Source organism: Mus pahari, chromosome 3 (assembly GCF_900095145.1).
Source record: "Mus pahari chromosome 3, PAHARI_EIJ_v1.1, whole genome shotgun sequence".
In the NCBI taxonomy this organism is placed as follows: Eukaryota; Metazoa; Chordata; class Mammalia; order Rodentia; family Muridae; genus Mus; species Mus pahari.
The window spans coordinates 155,523,703-155,546,916 of record NC_034592.1 but is presented as its reverse complement, the minus strand read 5'-3'; the positions used below and the strand labels follow the sequence as shown (position 1 = coordinate 155,546,916).

The 23,214-nt window shown below is 53.8% G+C and overlaps 1 protein-coding gene across 2 annotated transcripts in view; it reads left to right on the top strand.

Moving 5' to 3' along the window:
- Positions 1 to 23,214, top strand: part of Pmepa1 (prostate transmembrane protein, androgen induced 1) — a 50,099-nt gene that overhangs the window by 21,454 nt on the left and 5,431 nt on the right. The window contains exons 1-3 of one of the 2 annotated variants that reach the window (XM_029536181.1): positions 11,053 to 11,056; positions 12,387 to 12,390; positions 19,330 to 19,484. In XM_029536181.1, coding sequence (XP_029392041.1) covers positions 19,371 to 19,484 — 114 coding nt within the window. In that variant the 5' untranslated portion in view covers positions 11,053 to 11,056; positions 12,387 to 12,390; positions 19,330 to 19,370. Of the gene's footprint in view, positions 1 to 11,052; positions 11,057 to 12,386; positions 12,391 to 19,329; positions 19,485 to 23,214 lie in introns of those variants that run through there. The other variant, XM_021193302.1, reaches the window with a different exon arrangement.

Sequence of the window (23,214 nt, the reverse complement as noted above, 5' to 3'; positions counted from 1 at the left end):
GACCAGGCTGGCCTCGAACTCAGAAATTCACCTGCCTCAGCCTCCCAAGTGCTGGGATTAAAGGCATGCGCCACCACGCACAGTTGGGGAAACTGAGGCTTGGGGGTGACAGAACTTGGACTGCAGCCTGTGAGTGGCAGAGTGGGGCTTTGATCTGTGTATCTGCTCCCATGTCTGCATGCCAATATCTGGGAGTGAGGGAGGAGAAGAAGGAGGGCAGACAAGGCCCATAGGCCACTTCCTATAGACTGGCACGTGGCTGGCACGTGGCAACAGAAGTAGAAGAGGCAGCAGGAGGCAATGGCCCTCTTCAGGCACCTTCTAGGCATCAATCTTGCTCAGGGTACCATAGCCCCAAAGGGAAGAAATTAGGGGCCCTCATTTGGGGACCCTGCCCCTGGTGGCTGCCAGGTTTGTACACAGGAGGTGGTGGTACATGGCCCGTGCTGGAGCCCAATTCCTCCAGGGTGTGTTTTCAGCTCCTTTTGAACCTAGTATGAGAGAGTGCAGGAGAGTAGGGTCACCCTAAGTCTGCCCTGGGGACCCACAGGAGACACCCCTTTCTTGGGAACTGAGGACAACTCTTTTTCTAGTGATTCTGTAGACAATAGAACAAGGACCCCATCCGCAAAGTGGAAGGTGCACATCAAAGTTCCTTCTCACCCCTACACCCCCACCCCACCTCCGTTCAGATAAGCGCTCTCCTGTGCATTCTAATGGAACCCTTTGCCTAGTAGCCATTTTTAGGTGAACATCACCACCTCCAGCTATGTGGGTTCTAAGAGGGAGACCCTGGAGGAACAGCTGGATTAGTCAGGGCCCTGCCAGGACAGGACGGAATGCAGCCCAGTAAGGTGATTTTTTTTTTTTCCTCTATCTCTCTCCAGCCCCCTCCCCCTTCCCTGCCCACCAGCAGACCCAAACCAGACCCATAACTTAGCATTTTCTTTTAAGTCCATCTGACAAATTGTAGCCAGAGAAAGCATCGGGGTCTGTAAATGGCTACTTTGTCAGCGCGTCTCTGCAAGCTGTAAAAAGTCTTTTGTTGTGTGTCTAGACTGCACGCCAGCGGAATATTTGGTCTGTGTGAGAGGAGAGAGACCTGGCTGGGTTCAGTTACCGGCTTATTTCAAGTAGGATTTCAAAACACTGGCTCATAAAGCATCGTGGGCCCTGCCTCCGCCAGCCCACACCAGCCTTTCTTGTTTCTGTCGGATATTTTTTTTCTTCTGCCTGCTTGGGCAGTTAGCAACGAGTGTAACGGCCCTGGGAAGGGCCAAGGGACTGAGCTGTACAGCGTCTTTCTTGTGTAATTGTCCTCTTTATGACTGTCTAGACGTCCCGCAGATGCGTGTTCTCGGGGGAAATGTCTTTTCCCTCTGCCTGTGCTAAGTGGGAAGGTTGCAGACGTCTCGCTTCCCGGTGGACTGCCTGCCCCTCCCCGGAATGTTCTCTCCTTACCCCCTTAAATTAAAGCACTTTGCCTCCTGGCAGGGTCTTTGTGTTTATAACACATTTACTTGACTGTGCTAATTTTATACCAGGGGCAGAGTGGGGGTGCGTGCTAGGACATTCTCAGCGTTCTCCTTACTGAGGGTGAGCAGGGCCCACATTCCCTTCTGTAACTTGTTAAGCCAATTTTTTGCCTTCTGTTCCCCCCCACCCCGGGCCCCACATCTCTTTCCTCCTTGCATAGATACCAGAAAGTGGCTTCTTAAGGAAGTAAATATTAGGACTCCTTAAATGGGCCTGAGGCTTTGTTTTGCCAAATAAAGTCATTAATTAGCCTCACTGCTGTAGCCACCCGGTCATTGTTGCCAGGGATAAAAAAGGGGTGAATGCTTTGCTGGAGAAGCTCCGGGTTCCCCAGCCACCTATTCCCACAGGAACTGAGGCACCAGTCAAGTCCCTCGATGCCATGACAGCCAGAGTGGCATCTCCTCCACTGACTCCCCAACTCTCTGTGAAGAGGAAAGCTGCTAACCTTTCCCCTCCCATCCAGGCAGCCATGGTCCCTGGACTGGGAAAGCCAGTGGCACTGAGGCCCAGCTGTCTGTCTGTTTGTCTGTCTGTCTGTCTGTCTAGAAGAGCTGGGGTTGTAGCAGGCCCTGCAGGCCTCTTCCAGAGCCACTGAGACTAGAGGCCAGCCTTGTCCTGGCCAGCTCCAGCCAGCCTGTCACACCCCTCCCCAGCCTGTCCTCACTGCAGTGAAACATAAACTTTCACCCTTCTCCTCAGCACAAGTCTCCCCTCTGCTTTTTACAGTCAGGGGCACAAAAGGCGGGGAGGGACTTCGGCCCACCAGATGTCTCTAGGGACCCCTAGGCTGAGTCTTCTTTCTGACACATAAAGGAGGTGGTTCCCCTGGGCACGAACCCTAACACTCAGGTCCTCAGGAGGAAGCTGCTCACACTCCAGCTGTGACCATGACTTGGGGTGAGCAGCTCCAGCCCTCTTGCAACCCCAGCGTGCTCCCAGGCTGAGGCTTCCTCTTCCTCTTCCTCCTCACTCCCCCAGCTGAAAGGCCAGCAGAGGTTGACTTTGCCGTAATTAAAGCTGAGATGTCACTGAACTTTTCCTTAAGGCAAAAATTCTGAAAGGTGGTATTTGAGGGTAAGAGACGTAAGGAGTGACGCAGGACAGACAGACAGCACCTTCGTGCCCTAACTTCCGTGCCTGCTCCTCAGGACCCCCATGGGCATGTTACCTTAAGAGGCTGGGCCACTCTCCGAGTTCTGAGTTCTCCACTGACAGCCACAGCTGTGCCATAATTAGGTCTGCCCTGCAGTGATTGGTGGAGTGGATGACAGTGACCGTCACCGAGCCAAGCCAATGTGGGGTAGCATGCCCGTTCTCTCCCTCAATTGGCCTTGCTCACCGCATCAAAAACGCACCCTGAGGCAGGTGAGATGGCTCAGCGTGTAGCGACACCTACCGAGAAGCTTAAGTCTCAGGACACACGTGTGAAAGAATAGAACTGGTTTTCAGTTGTCCTTTGACCTCCACCTGTATACCTGTCATGGCGACTCCCCACCACACACACCCCCCCAAAAAAAATGATAAAATGTTTTTTAAAAGTGCCTTCAGCTGGAGTTGGGAGGGACCCATCGTAACGATGATGATGGTGGTGGTGGTGGTGATGATGATGATGGGTGGTGATGGTGATGATGATAATGATGTACTTTTTAATAGCGATCATGTCTAGTAACCTCATTTTAAGTGACAAGGGACCCCTATCCCTCTAACTTCAGCCTCACATTGCTCAAGGAGAGCTGAAGGCCACGCATAGCGCAGACACCATAGAGAAGAGTTGGGCAAAGACTGGTATGACGGGGCTTCCCCCCCCCTTCCCTCCCTGTGTTCGTCTCCGTAGTTGAGGAGCTGGCTCTGGGCACTGCCGTATTTAGGAGGCGAATTGCTGCCCATGTGTCAGGCAAAACAGATGTGGCGGGGAGACAACATCTATTTTCATAATTCGGAACAAATCTGGCGAGCCGCCTCCCTTTCCAGCGGAGCCTGCTCATGCAGAAAGCCCAGCTCCTTGGCAGCTTTAGAAGTATTTATAGCTCCATTGAACTTGCCTTTCTCTGAGATGGGTGGCTTTCTGCTGATGTGGGGTCCTGGACTCTGGATAGGTGTGGTGGCTGCTTCAGGAACACCTCAGAAAATCAGAACATGGGACACGACTATCAGTCCTTTAATTTTCTGGGATGTGTGGTGTCAACTGGAAGCTGACCTTGGGGCAAACAACATGACCCCCAACATCCAGAAAGGTGCCGGTCTGAACTGCCCCAGTCCACAGAGACATTGTGATGAGGTTGGGAACAGAACCTGGCTGGCACTTCTTTCTGTGTGAACAGCTAGGGTGGCCTGTCTGAGGTGCCAAGGTGGTCTGATGACCGAGCTGTCCTGCTTCTGACCGTTCGGATTCCGTGCCAAGAATCGCTTTGTAACACTGGAGCCCCTGCTTCAGCCTGGTCATGCCTGGCCATGCGTGTCCGAGAGCCAGGGGAAGGAAAGAGGGTGGCATTGGGAGACTGGGCCATTGCACCTTTGCCTGTCAAAGAAATGAGCTGCTTTGGGCTGCTGAAGGGGCTGGGGCTGGGCCAGCAGTGAAGGGGCCTTGTCCCTAAGCCCAGACCTGCAGGCAGAAGGAAGAAGGCATAGGAGATGGTTGTGGGTAGGGGTGAGGTGTGGGGGTAGCAGCTGGAGTGAGAGTCTCCCACAGAGTGAGAAGCCAGAAGGAAGGGAGACTCTCGAGACTCTTGCTGTGACCCTGTGTGTCCAAGGCTCAGCCAGTGTCGGCCTAGAGAGGACCTTCCCTTATAAAACACTCAGGGAGTGTCTTAAAAAGCACGCAAGCTTCGCATTTGTCTGAGGCAGTCCCTAGGTGCAGGTGGAGTGTTTGACACCTGCCCACCTGGTCCCCGTCTGCCCAGCACAGGTCATAAAGAGGAGTTGCCTACTGACTACCGGGATGCAGCGTCTTGTATGTATGTGGATGAGCAGAAGGCCCTCCTGGGTTCCCTGGTGTGAGCAAGGTTCTGTGATGTGCCTGAGCGTGGGTACCAGTGAGGCCATCCCATATCCAGCCTCTGGCTCTGCTCACTGAGCTCCTGGCTCCCCTTCTCTGGAGACCCCAGGCATAAAGGACGTATGTTTTTACCCGGGGTCACTGAAGGACTTTGGAGCTGCCTTAAGCCAGCTGATCGCAGCATTTCCTCTGACACTTGAGCTTTAGCCGGGGAGCCTGGTGGGGCCCAGCCAGGCTTCAGCAGGCACTTGAGTGGGGTGGCTTTGGCTTTGGGACTTCTGGCAGTGCTGATCTGAAAGCGAGACTCAAGCTCACCTTGCAGGGTCCTACCTGAATCATTTTCCAGCTCTACCCCCTGTGCTGTCTGTACCTTGACTGCACATGGGATCACCACTCCCTTCCAGCAAGCCCTAATGCCGTCTGCCCGGCCCCTAAGTAGCTGTCTCCTCATCCCGGGCACAGGAGTAACTGCTTTCTTTGCCTAGAATGAGGCCAGTGTTCTGCCTCAGGACATTTGCACTTCCAGTCTTGAGTTTATTCACTTCCCCATCTGCCCACATGTTTCACCAGCTCAGAGATGCTGTCTCTGATCACACACACACACACACACACACACACACACACACACCCGTCCAGGCGCCTTTCTCCCCAGTGCTCACTCACAATTGGAGCCTGCCCTGAGCCAAGCTGGTGAAGGATCTGTCCCTGGGGAGTACAAGTGTGCTCTGAGTCACTTGGGCAGCTTTGCTTGTGCAGGGGTTACACTAAAAGTTTATAGAGTCACTTTGCACATTTTGCTGTGCTGTAACTGTTGCAGTTTACAGGGTCCGGACACTGGACACATCATGGAGTCCTTTGCATGGCTGATACATTGATGCTGAGCCTTGGCAGTGCTTGCTGATACATTGATGCTGAGCTTTGTCCTAGTACTTGGTTGCATCCAGGCTGCCATGGCTTAGGGAAGCCCATACTCTTCTCTTCTCCCAGACTCTTGTTCACCTTTAGGAATGTGGTTCAAGGCTCTTTTCTCATGGTGGAGACAACAGGAGCCATCACCCTCAGGTGGCTTGGAATTCCCTCTCTTCGTTTCTGAATCTTAAACGTTGTGTTTAGAATTAAATCTTCAACCCTGGGAGCCAGACTTCAAGTTGAAGGGTGGCAGCCGAGGGCTGGTTCCATGTGGTTGCCTGCAGCAGCCAGATGGCAGGTGCTGGGAGGGGAGCGGGGGAGGCTGGGATGGAAAGAGAGGGGGAGGCTGGAGTACAGAGGAGGAAGAGATGGGAGAGGCTGGGGTGGAGGGAATGGGCTTCTGTCAGCCATTTATTCCCCTGAAGTTTGCTGCCATCCTGGAGGTTGGCTGGGTTGTGCCCCAGGGATGATTGCTGGGGTCACCCTCTGCAGGGTGGTCCTAGTGCCACCCTAGTGCCTAGTCCTTGGTGCCTTCCCAGACCATTCACTTAGTGGGGAAACCCCTAAATTCTTCATTGGAGATGGCAATTGAGGGCCATAGCTCCAACCTTCCTGCACCCTCTGTGGCTATAATACTAAGGCCAGAGAGCCATCGTTCCAGCTCTCCTTTGAGCAGCTGACCTTCGCATGTTCGTGTTCCTGCTGTGCCCTTTAATCTCATGTAGATGTGTGTCACCGCCACAATTGAGCCCCACAACAGTCCCATCCCAGAGACTCCACGTCCTTCCCTTTATAGCCACATACGCCTCCTCCTCTCCTGACAACGTCTAATCTGCTCTCCATCTCTATAATTTTGTCATTTCAAGGATGTTATATAAATGGGATCATACGGTGTATAGCTTTCTGAGATGTTTTTTTTTTTTTCTCACTCCGAGTAATTCCCTGAAGATATACCCAGGTTCCCGGGCAGAGATGTAGCTGATCCCTTTTCATTGCTGAGTAGTATTCCAGGGTGTGACGGCAGGGTGCTCATCTGACCCTTCACTGTTGAAGGGTACTTAGCCTGTGACTGGGTCTTGGCTGCCGATAAAGCTTCTGTGAATACTGGGCCCAAGTTTGGGGGGTGAATGGAAGCCACTGCTTTGGTGGACCAATGCCCAGGAGTCTGAGTTTCAGCTTTTGCAATACCCTTAGCTTCTCATTAACTCCCCCACTGCACCCTCACCCATTCCTGTCCTTCTGGGTCTTGGAGGTGGAACCCTTCAAATGTCAAGTGAGACTCTGTGGGCCCAGGCACTGTCTACTGAGACAGACAGGGTCCCTCTCAAGTGCCTCCCAACCAGTAACATGCAAACACCAGGCTGGAGGTGGATAACGGTAGTTCTCATGGTGAGCTGTTTGCCTGAAGCTCCCATCTCACGGCTACTCTCTCTGGCTATTTAGCAGTCCTCTAGCAAGCCAAGAGATGGAGCTGCCATTTCTACCAGGAAGCAGGAAGGTCAGATCTAGAGAAACTCCAGAATAGAGACCTTGTGAAGTCCTTCCGAAGCAGAACAGACCTGCCACTGATGGTGGCGGCGGGGGGGGGGTGTTCCGGGGGGGGGAGAGCCCATGGGGTGCTCATAGCAGGCAAAGCCACACACAAAGGTCCCGGGGTGGGGGCAATAACCAGACCGAAGGGCTGGAAGGTGTGAGCCAGGGTGTGAGCCTTTGTGAACTGTTGTGAGCCAGTGTGAGCCATCAAGGGTCTGTGAAGTGCAGTGAAGAGGAGGGAGAGGGAAGTCTTCCAGGGTCTGATGTGCTGTGGGGAAGGGAACCATCAACAGTCCCATGGTTATTAAAAGTCCTTGCTGTGCTGGGGTCAAAACAGTGGGGGAGGGGCAGGAGGTGGGAGGCGCAACAGAGAAAGTAGGTGACAAAGGCGGCTTGATAAACCCTTTGCTTTTGACAGGTCTCCGCCACCTGCCTCTGCCCTAGTCTAGGTCCCTAAGCCACACCTGGGGCGTAGGGTGGAGTCTCCTCGTGATTGCTCCACAGCTCAGTCCTGAGGTCATGAAGGGCCCCCTCAGTGACCATTGCTGAGCCCCAGTGGGTCTGTCCTGAGATGGAAGGTTCCCCTTCTTGCTTTCTGTCACCATTTCTTCCTCACTCTGCATGCCAGCCGTTGCCCTGTAAGCTGAATTCGCGCGCTATTCTGTACCAGCCGCCACAGGTCATTAACAACACGTGGTCGTCACACAAGGTCCCCTCTGGGTGAGTGAAGCTGCTGGCTTTGTTATCTAACGCTGGCCTCCACTTATTATGCACCTACCATTTATATCAGCTGGTGTTGGGACACAATAGGAGTCCTAGCAACCGCAGGAGGCTGATACAGTGGTTCCCTGTGAACTTCCTAGGACAGCGGGCAGAATGGCTGCCCACAGTCCCTGGAGTGGGTGGTACCTGTGTCTGCATTGCAACCTAGACAGGGCCACCTGCCAGCCCTGCTCCCCACATGCACAGCCCACCCCACCCCCGTCGCAGAACTCAGAGCAAAGACTTCCCTGTGGCTTCCACCCTTTCCGTGGAGACCCTAATCAGTGCTTTGCCCTACCTGGGATGGAAAATCGCTCTTAGGGAGTTCTCTGGACGGGAAGCAGCAGCCAGAAGTGAAGGAGGCTTAGTTGCTGGCAGCTGGAGGGCTGCACTTGCTTCTGGGGTTGGCTTTGCAAGGTGAGTGTAAAGGAAGAGACACAGACAGTTGGCGGTATAGGGAGCGCCCAATGGGCTTACACCCCAGAGGGACCAGAGCAGCCTCTGGGAGGGAGGGACCCACAGACTCCAGAAACCCACACCCCTACCTGTAGGTGGCACCAGGCCCCCTTGATGGCTAGTCATATCCAGCCAACACTTCTTCTCCCAGAGGACCCTCCTTATTACCGAACTGTCAAACAGCCAGAAAGGGCTAGCCTGTGCCCTAGGCTCTTCCTTGGGTTCTGAGTCCCACATAAGAGAATGGAACAGGTGCGGCGTGGGTCAGCAGATCATCCTGAGGACATGTGAGGTCATCCTGGGGACATGTGTTACCATGACCTGGCCTTTCCTTGCAGTAAGTCAGGGGCCACTGCCCTCCCGCTGCCGCATCTAGAGACCAAGGGTGGGAGAGGCTGTCGTGGGAGTGACCACAGTGAGGCCGCTTCCAGCCGTCACCAGTGTGTCCTGCCTCGCCCACTGGTAGAGCGTAGGGCAGCATCTCCAAGCCCCTGTGACCCCTGTGGAGGGAACGTTCATCCCCATCCATTAAACTGTGTGACCCAGGACAAATCACGATGCCCCTCTAAGTCTCGGACTCTCACAAGGCAAAAGCTCTCCTGGAGAGCTGCGGGGACAATCCTGAAACGACAGTGACCCCCCGCTCCTGCCCGTTACACTCAATGTTGTCAATAGCTGTAGGAAGATTCTAGATCACTGTATGTCCACATGAGTCTAACTGAAGCAAGGCCAGCTGGGATGCTGGGGGGTGAAACTGAGTCACTGCTCCAGAGCCTGGGCAGGTCAGTGGTACTCAGGTGAGTGTGGCACAGCCAGCCCCCCCACCCCCCAGGACAGACCTGTCAACGTGCATAAGTAGTCCATGTGAGATTGTTCTCTGCAGCCATGCAGATTGAAGCAGGCTGTTGATGTCCCCTGTCCCCAAGAGGTACCCCTTGCTTGTATCAGTCTACCTACTCAGTGCAGAAGCTCCTGCATCCACAGCTCAGCCAATGTCAGTTTTTCTGTCTTAACCAGTCGCCTCGGGCCACTGAAGCCATCGCCCCCAGGGACTCGTGACTCAGGCAACAGACAAGTATCTTCCTGAGGTATTGGGAATAGTGCTGCTTAAAACTAGGGCACTGGCATGTCATGTCTAGGCAAGAACTGCTTTCTGGCTGGTCCTGTGGCCACATCCTCGCTGTTCTGTGGCGTGCACGGGTGAGGAGAGGCGTCTCTCTGAAGGTGCTAAGCCTGTTGGATAGAGGCCCCAACCTTAGGACCACTGGTAGCCCCGTCTCCAAATACAGTTGCTCACTGTGGGGGTCGGGGTGGACCCCAGTGTACAAATGTTGAGGAGACACTGGGTTGTGTGATGATACACACACAGTCTCCCTCAACAGTAAGCTGTGTCTTGTAGGTTTCTTGTGAGCCAGGCAGCATGAAATCTGGTTTTTTTTTTGGGGGGGGGGGGATTCTCACGCCTACTGAAAAAGGGTAGCACCATTTGGTCGTGGGGTCTGGAGGTGGGGAAGCCCCAGCTTTGTAAACTGTGGGTCGTCACCCCATATGGTGCCGCATAACTGGATTTGGGGGTTGCGAAAAATCTGGCAGCAGGAACAGTTTTCTGAGTGTGCTGAATCCCAAACTTAAACTGGGAGTCGAGTTGTTACGGATTGTGGGGGCTACTCACGGGCTTCCTCGGCCTCACAGCTTCCTCAACTCTGAACGCAGAGCATGTGCACTTAGGCACTGGATGTGATGTCACGCCATGCGTCACCAGTGGACGGACACGGCCTGAGAACGCCTCCACTCAGATCTGAGACTATGATGGCCGTGTTTAAACATGCCGTCTTCTGCTCTGATTGAAATGGATAGCTCGATTATGGAAAACAAAGACTTGTAATCTTCCCTTACTACCATTCCTCAGCACATATCAAATTAGTGTATCTTTGGATTGGATCGTGTTAAAATTTAAAACATTTATCTTTATTTTATGTGTGTGAGTGTTTCGTCTGTGCGGATACATTGCTCTGTGTGCATGCACTGTGTGTGGAGAGCAGAAGAGCGTGTCACATTCCTGGAGCTGGAATTATAGACATTTTGAGTCACTTGATACAGACGCTGGGAAATGAACCCAAGTCCTCTGGAAGATCAGCAGTGCTCCCACTTTCCAGCCCCCAACTTTTCTAAAAAAGGGAGAGAAAAAAAAACAAAACCACTCTAAATTCTGGTTTGGGATTAGAAGAGAATTTTCAATAATTTAAAAAATGGCCTGCCTACCATTTTATAGTTAAGTATTCATGCAAATTTGCCTTCTTGGTTCCCTATTACAACATCAGAATATCAGCCAACTCTAGAAAGCATCGAGGACAACATGCCATCCTCCAGGACCAGATATGCAGCCAGGATTTAATTCTTTATGTGAAGTAAACAGGCATGCCCATCTCATTAGTATGCAAATTGCTCTCATACTTGATAAATAGCAAAATGATACATATGCCAAATAATTACTTTTAAATAAATTTCTTTGTGACTTATCAATAAATATTTGTGTACTGCTTTATAGACCTGTATACCCAGGGTGAATATCCTCTCTTGTACAAAGGGAATTGCCAGGTTCATTGAGATGGCTCCGTAGGTTAAAGGCACTTGCTACCCAGCCTGACACAAACCAGATTCAATCCCTGAGATCCGTGTGGTAGAGAAAACCCAAGTCCTGCAAGTTGTCCTCTGACCTCATGTGCACCGTGCCACGCCCACTAAATAAATAAAGTTTAATAAAATTTCCTGTTAAGAGGGGGTCAAGGGTGGAAAGTGTTTATACTGGGGAAAACAAGTTCTTGAAGCTGAGCAAGTCACTCAGGGCCACACAGCATGGAGGTAGGAGCCAGGCATAGCCTGGGACCACCTGCAGTGTTCCAGTGACAGGTCCTTGCTGCTTAACTGATCATATGTGGATAGACTCTTGCTCTCCTCGCCGTTTGAGCACTGCTATAGCTACCAACACTGAGGAGAAATTGCCCAGGGGACCCTGAGAGTCTCTTTACGGTGGTCTGGTTTTGTACCATAGTGCTCACGGGCAGCTCTCAAGCTGGGCTTTGAGGGGTGATGAGAAGAAGTCCAGTTAGTTAGGTAGCATGTTTCTGGCTTGCCAGGCTCACGCCAGTCGAGGGTGCCTGCTGGACTAGATTGCATGCTGACAGACTGACACCACTACCAGAGGCCACCTGACCGGCCAAGTGCCTGTCACTCCTGACTTAACCGTTTTCTTAGAAGTGCTGGCAGATGGAACAGGTGGTGTTCGCAGAAGCGAGCCCTTCGTGGAAGAGTTTAAAGTTGCCAGGAGAAGGAAAGCTGGAGGTAGCTGCAGTGAAGGTCAGCGGGGAGAGGGTAGTCTAGACTGCAGGACTGGGCAAAGCCACCAGGGGGCAGACACTGAGCAGGTGTGTTAGGCCTGCCTTCCCAGTGCTTGTCACTGGGAGCATCTGTGTCTGTGTGTGTTTGTGTGTGTGTGTCTGTGTGTGTGTCTGTGTGTCTGTGCATATGTGTATACATACCCTAGGAGGTCTAAAGAGGATGTCAGGTTCCCCTAAAGCTGGAATTACAGGTAGTTGTGAGCCATCTGAAGTGGGAGCTCAGAAGGGACAGCTGCATTTGTAACTGTCACTGTGGAGCTAGCTGTCCTTCAGCCCCAGATGGCACTGTCCACGGTTGTTGACTCTATGCAACCTTATGGAGAAGGTGCTCGGGTATCTCTGCTTTTCCCAAGCGGAAACTGAGGCACGGGCTCAGTGACACTGCACAGTGCAGTATCACCACACACTTGGCCACTGGGAGAGATCTGGAGTTGGGATACAGGCAGCCCCTCACCACCCCCTCTCACCACCTACCTCTGTCCCAGACAAAACCAAGAGCAGCCACCCCTCCTTGGTCCTGAAAGGCAGGGCCACCCCCGGGTGAGCACTGAGGCTCCTCCCAGCTGACCCTTGGCTCCTCAGCACGCGGCAGTCAATGAAGCCCCTCGGACTGAACGTGGAGCCATTGAGAAGGGGCTCAATGCCCTTTGCATTGTGCCCCAGCTTTAGAGCAGAGCCTTTTGTCCCAAAGCCTTGGAAACAGAACTCAGGTTCACTTCCCTTCTCCTGGGTGCTGAAGCCCCCGACTCCTGTGTGTGTGTGTGGGGGGGGGGGGAAACGCCAGGCCCTTGAAGATCAGTAATTGAGGAAAATGCGTGCTGGTTTCCAGGGAACACAGGCGCCTCCCGGGGCGGGAGGGCATCATGCGCTACATTGTTGGCCAACACTCAGAAACTCATATCCATAAACAGACTCATACAAGGGATCTTTTTGAGTATGTCATTAAGATTCCTTAAATTAAAATGGTGAGTGTCGTCGGTGCAGTGGCCTTGCCAGCACTGGGGAGGCAAGTTTGAGGCCAGCCTGATCTATGTATCGAGACCCTGTCTCAAAAGATAAAACAAATTATGAATGCTTCTTTTAAAAGGGCAAACGGTGGGCCTTGAGGGATGTTCAGTGGGCAAGTGCCTGAGCTCAGAGGCCCACAGGAAAAAAGCAGGGCATGAGGCTTGAAAACAGTTACAGTGCTCTGGTCTTTCAGAGGACCCAAGTGTGATTCCCAGCTCTCCTAACTGCCTGCAACTCCAGCTCCAGGGGGACCCAACACCTAGATTCTGAGGTTTCCTGCACTCGTGTGCGTGTGTGTGCGTGTGCATGTGCCTCCTTCCCTTGGCAAACCTGTGTGCCATCAGCTCTCAGCCAGAGTGACTTGTGCCCAGGGCACATCTGGGCAGATCTAGATTTCACATGCAGATGTCACCAAAGAGGTGATATGACAAATCCCAGGAGCACTGTAAATATACAGAGCAGCACCCCCCCCCCCCCCGCAGTGGGGACTGTAGAGCCCAGACGTCTCTCACCCGGAGGCCGAGAGGACCACAGACGGAGATCATCTTTTGACTAGTTCACAGGACCCTATAATAATGTGTACTGGCTTTGTTGGGTGACATCTAGAAATACCCCGTGCAGTGTGCCCCCCCCCATTCCCATGGCTACTATCAGCAGGGGATGCTAAGATTAAATCTGTCACATGCCACTCTGCAGGTTAGCTTTGCAGGGTTGAAAGGTTAAGAGCTGCTTGGTTTTCACAGTCCCTGCCTTCCCTCAGCAGTGGCCATCCACACTGCCACCCTCCTATGGGCTCCTGTCCTGGACCCTCCCACCACCTCTGCTCAACCAACCGGGTCCGTCTGACTTATTTTAGAAATCTTTTGGGCACAGCCTCATTCACTTCACGTGGATGGAAGCACTCTCTCACTGTGAATTCTCTCTGCCCTGCCAATAACTCACGAACAGGATTGACATTGTGCTGACAGCGGGTGTTTAAAGATGTTCGATGCCGGTGACAATAGAAAAAAAAGCCCATTAGTTCTTTCCATTTGGGTAATAGCAAGAAAGATAAAAGGTGCGTCTTTGCCCTCCCTCACTGAAGCAGCGTTTAATCCCGAAGCTCTCAAGTGATTAGACAGGCCTGCCACCTTCCCTCCGGGGACTCCTCGGTCCCCGGGCCTACTTGGCATGCACACGAGGTCTCACTCAGTGCTAGATGCTCAGAGCTGGCCTCCTGTGTGGTCACCTCCTGCAGCACAGCACATGTCCCTACCTTCTCCCAGATAAAGAGAAAAGGCCTAAAAGAAATGATTAGCTCACTGTCTCATGCACCCTGCGGAGCCTGGGGAATGCCCAGTGCCCCTTTCCCACCTTCAATCCTGCAATCCTTGTCACACAGAGGTGACAGTCTCAGCAGAGAGACTGAGTGTCTTGTTACAAGTTACTTTGGAAATGGACTTGTTTCTTAATGCCCACCTCTGCCCTGTACTATAAATTTAACTGTATGTGTTCATAACTGTCATATACAAAGGAGGGCAAGATGTAATCTGGGTCCCAGTAATCGTCATTGTGCATGTACCTGTGCCCCCCTCAAAATGAGATTTGTGTAGAAAAGTTCTACCTTTATTTGTGATGGAATACTTTTGTGTGTGTGCTGGTTTGCAAACTCGAGACTTAGAGGTCAGACTCTCAGGAGTTTTGTGAGGCAGAGGTTTCTGGCTGGGACCTTGGGGCCCTTGGGTGATAAGAAGCTAGCCAGCTGATGAGCCCAGGGACCAGTGCTGGGATTGTCACCAGTGAGCTGCCATGGCTGGCCTTGGGGTATGAACCTCTTCCCTCTGCCTGGCTTGGTGTCTGGAATCTCCGTGGGAGGTAGAGGCAGGTTATCATGAGTTCAGAACTACCCTTGTGTATATATCAAGTTCTCGACTAGCCTTGCTTACTTAGAAACCTGTCTCAAAACAAAACAGGCTTGGTGTTGTGGTATATGGCCTTTAGCCCCAGCACTTGGGAAGCAGAGGCAGGTGGATTTCTGAGTTCGGAGGCCAGCCTGGTTTATATAGTGAGTTCCAGGACAGCCTGAGCTGCAGAATGAGACTGTCTTGAAAGGAAAAAACAAACAAACAAACAAACAATGCTACCAAGAATGGAAGGGTCCTTCCTGACACCCACGAAACACTTCCTGACACCCACTCTTCTTTACTTTCAAGGTAGAAGTGACTGGAGGTGTCTGGGTGTGCGGAGTGTTACCTGGTCACTCAAGGTCACCTGGCCAGAGGTAGATCCTAGCAGAACCTGACAGCTTTCTGAAAGCCTGGCAATCTATCTGGAAAACCAGAGCCTGCTGCTGCTTGCTATCCAATCCTGGGGGGGGGGGGGGGGGGGGTGCAATTAAAAACAAAAAACAAAAAGTTCTTCCGTTAAGAAATAAATGCACCTCTGGGATGTTTGCAGCGGCACCCAAGAAATGACAAAGTTATTCCTTTGACATCTAGTGTAATTTTACTTGAATTCAAGGGCACGGGGGACCGGTTCATATTCAAATAGGAGAGGCAGTGGGGGAGGGTTGTTGATGGAGTGGCCGGAACCCCAGCGACCAGGGCTCCTCGGAATGACAATGAAGGCCGCCCGCCGGGTCTCCACCAGGCAGGCCTAACGAGATTAGATTTTCATAAATTTCAGACAGTGCCAATTCCTAATTCCTCCGTGTGCGGCCCTCAGGCCAGACAGGGCCTGTGCAGACTGCTTGTTAACGGGGAAGGACGCTTCTGCCCTCCCCAGAGGCAGCCCCAGGGGCAGGCTTGAGGAGATCATCTGGTCTAGGAAAACCCCCGCCAAGGCTAGCGGGAGCCGGGTGCAACCGGCCGGCCCTCCAGCCCCGCTGTCCCGCACTCTGAACTGGAAACCTGGGGGCAGGGCGGCACATCCACCCTGGTAGCAGGTGGTTGGAGCCTGTTTGCTCCTCCTGTGTCCCAGAAGGCCCTGGGAAGGAGTGAAAGACTGGGACTCCAGCCCTTTTCCTTCCCTAGAGCAGATGCCAGCGATGTGGACAGAAGGATGTCTGTCACCTTCTCCTTAACAGCTGGAACCAAACTGCCTGTGGCCGACCTGTCACAGAGTCAAGTTCTGGCCCGTGCAGGGATTTAAGGTGTGCGCCACTACGCCCGCCTCGGTTTGTTTTGAGGTGGGCCAGCCGTGGCGGTGGGTGTCCCCTGCTGCCACACAGAGTGATTCCCTTATCAGCCCTAGAGAAACGTTTGATGACTTAGGATGTCATTGGCTTCCTTTTCTTATTTACTGACAAGGTCTCACCTGATGGGGCACACTGGCCTGGAACTCAGTGTGTAGACCAGGCTGCTCTTGGCCTAGCCTCAGCCCTCCTGCCTCACCCTCCCGGGTACTTGTACGGCAGACTTGAACTATGAGCCTGGCTTCACCTCCCTCATTGCCTGTGTTTCCCCGTAAGAGCCCTACTCTAGAGGGTGTGTTCTCGGCTCTGCGGCAGGCAACGTGGTCTGGACGCCACAGCGTGCCTTTGCCTGTCTACCCAGCCTTGCCAGGGATGGGTCCAGCTCTACCTGGCCTGTGTAAAATCCCGAGGAAGCTGTCTGTCCTAACGCCAGGTGTGTCTTGTGTCTCTGCCTTGGAGGTACAGGGACTGTTTGGTAGTGTGTTCCTAACCCAGCACCCTCCTCTGCCTCAGTGGTTGCTGGGAACAATGTTGTGGGTACTTCCTGTCCTACTCGATGGCCAGCCACATTCCACCACGAGCTGTGCTGGACATTTCTGTGGGCTTCGTTACTGGTTTTGGATCTGTCTTTTCTCCTTCTGGTTTGTGCACCTTCACTGTGTTGCTGAAGTTGACGGTGGTGGAACCCAGTGGCTAGATTTGTGTGTACAGAGTCCTCCCCTCACTTTGGGGAGCCATTCTATTTTCTAGTCCTAGGAACCCAGGCTTGTCAACCTCAGACCCTGCAGGGCCCGTGTGCCCATTGTCCCCATGTCCTGTCAGCTTCTGCCAGGCCTGCTGCCTCAGACCCTGTCTCTCCAGCCTTCCCATGGCCCCAGACCACCCTAGGAGGAGTGTAGCAGCCTGTCCAGTTCAGGCCACCAGAGGACAGGAACAAAGGCTGCCTGCATCTCCCCGTTCCTTTCAGGCCTGATGTGGGCAGAAACCCCAGAGAAAGCCAGAGGGGTGTCTCGGCCAGGGTGAGGACTCACAGAGTTGGGGGGAGGAGTTGGGGGCCCTTTGGAGGAGTGGGGGTTTTGCACAAAGCAGGCCCTGTATCCCTTGAATGCACAGCTTTATCCCGGTCAGGACAACCAGACCTGAGAACCCAGCACGGTCAGGCCAAACCGTCCAACCCTGGTCCCGCCTCTCCCGGGGAGACAGGAGCACAGCTGCAGTGACCCGGTCTTGAGCCTCACTGTGGACCCACTCGGGCTGTACATAAGGGTGCCTGAATGTCCACTAGAAGGGGCTCCTATGTGAGGCATGGGTGGATCTCGAGTTCTTGTAGCTCAACACCTCCATACTATCCCCACGTGGCTCCTCCAGGGTGACGTGGGCCTGCTCAGAAGCTCCATGTGGGTGTAGCCCAGGCGTGTAATTGTGGGCACTCGGGCTTTCCTTCAAGGTTCTGTGTCTTGAGGTTCTGCCCTTCAGTGGCACTTACATCAGGGGAAGGGGATGGTCTAAGCTTCACCGGACTTAAGCTTCATTCTGTTGTGGGAGGAGCTTCATTCTGTTGTGGGAGGAGCGTTCTGGGTGCTAAGATGCTCAGTAGCAGAGTGGGCCCTGCCTAAATGTGGTCATAGCACACGCAGTGGTCCAGGGCTGTGATGGACCTGTGGGGAACAGGAAGAGAAGATGGTATTCCAGCTGGGGCTGAGGGATGGCCTGGGACAGAGATGGCCTGGGAAAGGGATGGTCTGGGACAGGAATAGCCTGGGACAGGGATGGCCTGGGACAGGGTTCACCTGGGCCAGCTCTATGAGATGCTAACCCATTCACACACAGTCAGGTGCCCATCTTGGGCGTTACCCTGCTCAAGGTCACAAGGAAACCGTGGTGGTGGTGGTGGTGGGGAGTTACCCCTGCTTAGGTTTGAGGCTTGAACCTATGGTGGCTTTCGGCCCCTCCTCAGTTCCTGTCTCTGATACAGAGCTGAGTCAGCCACCTTGCAACTGAACTTGTGGCCTTGGCGTCCCTTCCCTCTTTTATAGCAGGGAGTGCTCCCCCAAGTCCTTCCCCTCCAAGGCTGGGGCAGCTCATCATCACTGTGCCTCCACCTCTGGCAGGGCCTTTGGGCTGCCTGCTGTCCCTCTGCTGAATCCAGTGTCCTGCAAGACTCCTGGCATCCTGCCTGTTGCTGGGGGGCTCTGCTGGCACCAGCTGCAGCCAGCTGCTAAGCCTCGGCCCATCGGAGTCAACTGAACCACCCGCCTAAGCATTGTCAAAACAGCCTTTTCCTTCCCGGCATGGGGGCGGGCAGGGTCTCCTTCTAGAGGGGAAATCAACTAAATTGGAAAACGGGAAGGGGATGCGGAAGGGGCCCAGGGACGGGGCCTCTGAAGCGAAAGAGAATCCCAGCCAGGGCAGCAATGGGATGATTCTGAGCCCTTCACTAGGAGGGTCCTGTGATCATGACCGCGCTTGTGTGCCTGTGTGGTGTGTGTTCTTGTATGTGATCTGTGTGTCTCTGTGTGTGTGTTTGTCTGTGTGTGTGTCTGTGTGTTGCCTTGTGTCTTCCTGAGCTGTCTGAGGTGTGTAGCAGGTTTGGCCCCCCCTTTTTTTTTACTGAGCAATTTTTGGGGATGGGTGTCAAGCGTGTTGGGGTATGGTTTGGGGGCCACCTGTGGGGGTGCTGAGGTGTAGGGGTGGTGGGCTGTTTTGAGGAGCATAGAAGGGTTTTGGAGTGTCTGAGATTTAAGAGTGTTGACCCCAACATGGCCATGTTAAGCTGTTGTTTTGGAGCATGTAAGAGGGTTGGAAAGTTGATGTAAAGAAGAACATTGGGGTACAGGACTGTTATTTTGGGGTGTTGGACTGTTACTTTAGGGTGTTTGGGAAGTTTTCGGCGTTAATATATGAGATTGTTGACATAAGAACATACCTATTTGGCAGGTGAAGGGTTGAGTGCTGAACTATTGGGCTGTTTGGGGAGTGTGTAGGAGGGTTGGGGTGCTGATGAGGAGTTGGAATGTGTAGGGGTATTGGGATATTCTTTGTGGGGAGATATACAGTCGGGGTGGGATGCTGGTGTAGGGGAGGGTCGGGTATGGCTGGTGTGGGGAAAGGTTGAGGTGTGTAAGAGCACTGGGCTGTTTTGAGGGTGGGAAGGTTGAAGCATTGCTTGCTGGGATATGAGTGTTAGGGTACTGGAGAGTCCTGCACTGGGCTGGTCTTACGTGCGCATGCCCCTGTGTTGCCTCTGCCTCTGTCCACATCCTTCTCCGGCCCACACGAGCTCCTCTTCTTCCCACTTCTCCTCTCCGGGCCCCATAAGTGAAAAGACCCCCGCCACAGGGATTCAAAACCCAAGTTCCTTTCTGAGAGCCAGGCCATGCCAGGCGTCTCTGAGGGTGGGACCATGTCTTCATGCATGTCCAAGGTTGGCACTGGACCATGTTCTGAGCTCAGGGTCTCGGAGCTGTCTTCTCCCCTGTGCCCAAGTCCTCAGCGTTACGTAGACGAGAGCCTTTGGAGACTGACCCTGAAGTCTCACATGTCCCTCTGCCCCACAGCGGAGCTGGAGTTCGTGCAAATCGTGGTCATCGTGGTCGTGATGATGGTGATGGTGGTGATGATTACGTGCCTGCTGAGCCACTACAAGCTGTCAGCCCGCTCCTTCATCAGCCGACACAGCCAGGCCAGGAGGAGAGACGATGGGCTGTCCTCGGTGAGTGTCCTAGGCTCCCAGCTGCTGCGCAGAACACTAGCGTTACCCCCATCTGGGTGCTCACAGGACCAGGGATGAGGGCCCAGAACCTACTGCCACCTCTGGTCAGTGATGCAGGAACTGGAGGTGGCTAAGACGGAGTGAGTGAAGGTTTGGGCTGAAGGGAAGCTAGGAATTCGCACCTTTGAGGTTGACGTGAGGATGTGCTGGAGCCTGAGGGCCCAGCGCTGCCCCTAGAAGTGGCTCCTGCTGTCTTCCCAGAGGGAGCAGGAAGTGTCAGGTATGATTCTGTGGGAACCCCACCGTGTGAGGCCAAGCTGGGAGCTGGCTTAATCTCCATAGCTAGGGGCTGAGTGGGCACCGGTTTGGGGAGCAAAGAGGTGGGAAACAGTTCACGGGAGACAGGTACATGGCGGCAGGTCAGGCCTCCTGAGGCCATTGAGAAACCAGATGAGACAGAGTGAAGAGACGGCAGCTGCTGCTTAACTGAATGCCCGCCAGGACAGAGGGGTGGGAAAGATGCCCCCGGTCTCGGGGCTGTATCCTTGATGGAAGGAAGTGGCAGTCCTAACCTCTCGCCAACAGGCCACTAGCACTTGGGCCATGTAGTCTTGGGAGTGTGATGAGAGGTCATGAAGCAACTGGACACCAAGGCCTCTCCCATGGCCCGAGCCTCATCCGGCTCCTCCGGTGTGGTGAGCCAGCACAGGGCGCCGCCAGGGCAGTCCAGACTTGACATAGTCTCTGACTGGAAGGCTTGACATAGTGAGCTAGCCGTGTCCGCATGACACCTCCCCCGCCAGCTCTCTGCTGAGTGCTCTCTGTGTGCCCAAGCTCCCCAGCCTTGGGGGAAGCTGTGCATGAGAGGTGCAGGAGAGCGAGCATCTTTGAGCCTTATAGCTAGAGACCTGACACTCTTAAAAGAGAGGGAGGACCAAACATAGCCAGCCTTGGTATCAGAGTTCAGTGTCCTGGGGCTCAGCCACCCTCAGAGCCCAAGAGGCAAGCATTCCCATGTGTGCTGGGCCTCTTGTTAGCCTAAGTGAGACTGTAACTAGTCCTAGCTCACTTACATCCCTCCAGGGACAGTCACCTGGAGTAACTTAGTGTACATAGAGGACTGCTTGGTCTCTGTGCAAACAAGCGAGGGTTTTACATGCACACGCACACTCACGGACACACATGCCGAGCCAAGCTGGGGATCCTAAAACTGCCCTCTGCTACTAAGGGACAATCGCTGCACCAGAGGGGACCATCCTAGCTGACATGATAAGTGTGCGTTTTGACGCTTTGGCGATGTGAGCATCAGAGGCGGCTACCTGGGACTCAACAGCGTCCCCTCTGGGCTCCAGAGTCAGCGCCTGGGTAGTCATCTCCTGTGGGTAGGACTCGGCCCTCCTGACTGTGACATCAGACCCCTGTGGGAAGCTCTGCCCTGCCCTCAAGTGTTCACAGTCAGCAGCAGTGGGGTGAAGGGAGGCATAGTCTGTGTGGCTCACAGCGCAGGATAGTTAGACCGAGCTGGGGGAAGCTAGCACACACACAACCCTGTCTCCTGCCTGGCTTGGCAGGCTCAGGGAGGATGGGGTGAGCTGAGCCATGCCGGGCGCAGTGCCCCAGTTTTGGGAGGAGGGGTGTCCCGGGCTGGCAGAGGCCCCTAAGTCTAAGGGTTGAGCCAAGGCAGACCTGGCTATGGCCCGAGAAGCAGGGTTGTTCCTGGCAGGTTTGGGCATCTCTGCTTGCGTCAGGACCAGTTTCAGTGCGTCACCAGTTCATGAGGGCGGGAGCCATGGCAGAGACACCAGGACTCCTGACTGAGGCCCAGGACGCAGCCTGAGGACAGAGCCGGCACCTGCTATATAGGAATCCTGCCTGCTAGGCCCTGACTCACCTGGCTCGTCTGTTACCTAGCAATGGGCACTGCCAGCTGCCTGGCAAGCGTTCCTCACACAGCACCAGCCCCGCCCGAGTGACATCCGTCCGGGGCTCACTCCCTCACAGAGGACTAGGGCTCAGAGAGGTGGGTGGGGCACTTGCCCAAGGCCCGAACAGCTTTCCTGTTGGTGATAGTGAAGATCCCGTAGCCCACTGCGGGGTGTGGCTAGCCGAGGCTCTGGGGACAGTTGGCAGAGAGTGCAGCTCATTCCACACAGACACCTGAGCTCAGCTGCTGCTGTGACAGACAGAACCCGGGACTACTCCCCAGACACTGGGCCTCAAAGAGAGCCGCCCCTTCACTCTCTCTTGTACCACCTGGCTGGATAAACAGGGAACCCAGGGGAGACCTGGAACAGAAGGTGGCAGTTCCCCTGGGACCCCCCTCTCTTGCCAACATAGTGCATCTGAGGTGTCTCCAGGCCTTGTGTCCTCCCAGAAAGACCTAGATACAGCTGCTGTCTGTCTGGGCTCAGTGTGCCACACTAGGCTCGCCGGCCTACCCGGCACCTTGGCTGTCTCTGGCAACTGGGGTGGGGGGGTCCCCTCCTGCTTATGTGAGTAGGCCACAGATCCATCTCAACACACCTCCCTTACTGGAAGATCACTTCTCTTCAGACCTGGTACAGGAGGAGCAGGTGGGCCTGTCTGGTTGAAGCCAGGTCTCAGCTTCACCATGCCCTACTGTGTCACACTGGCCAAGTAGTGGTCTCTCCCCCGCCCCCGTCTCTCGATCTCTCTGATATGCTTTTTCCACGTGATTAACAGTAAGAAGGGTGATCGGCATGAGGGTCAGAGGCAGGGAAGGGCCCAAAAGCCCACTCCTCGGCATTCATCAACTCCAAGTGTTCATTGAGACCGTCGGTTCATACTTACATGTAGCCTGTATCTGAGTGTGGTTTATCAACGGGGTCACCTCAGACCAGGAGGTCAGCTAGGGTCTGAGATGAATCCATGCTTTATATTCTGATCAATCCTTGGCCTAGGTCTCCTGCTCCCCGTGGAAGCACTGCCTGCCAGGAGTCGCCAAATGCAAAAAAAAAAAAAAAAAAAAAAAAAAAAAGGACCTTAAAAAAAAAAAAAAAAAAAAAAAAAAAAAACCCCAAACCTACAGTAAAACCAGATGCAGGGTCAGCCAGAGCAGAAGCCCGGGCATGCATCCCTACGCAGCTTCAGAGGGGTCCAGACCTTTCTCACCCCGGGGCAGGGAGGGTCTCAGCTCTCCACCTGCCAGAGGTTTGCTTTGCAGAATTTGATGGTGACCACTCGTCCACAGGAAGGGAACGATTGTCACTGTGAAATTGAGGGGACAGTCAGAGCCATGTCTGGAAGGGACTTTCAAAGGGATTTTCCAAGCAGGTAGTAGCTCTCAGTCTGGAGTTGCAGCCAGAAGGCCATCATAAGGTCTCACCAGAGTGGCCTGGCCCGAGGGCTATGTGCCTAGGCTTGTAAATAAAGTTTTATTGGCACACAACCACGCCTGTTAGTGTTTATGAGCTACTAGTATTTGATAAAAACTCCTCCCACCCAGTATAATGTTTTTAGTTATTCTCTGATAGTTCATGTATACAGAACCTTTTATTCTGACCCTTTGTAGAAATGGCTGGTAGACTCCTGCTTTGGGGGAGGTCCAGAGGGAGAGGCTGTGGAGAAGTCGAGTGGAACTCAGGCACCCTAACTAAGAGTTCACATAACAGGAGTCAGCACCCCAGACAGTGTGGAAGGAGCAAGAAGGAGCCCCAAAGCCATCGTAGGGCTGGCAGCATTGGTCCCCGCCTTTCACCTCCCCTCAGCA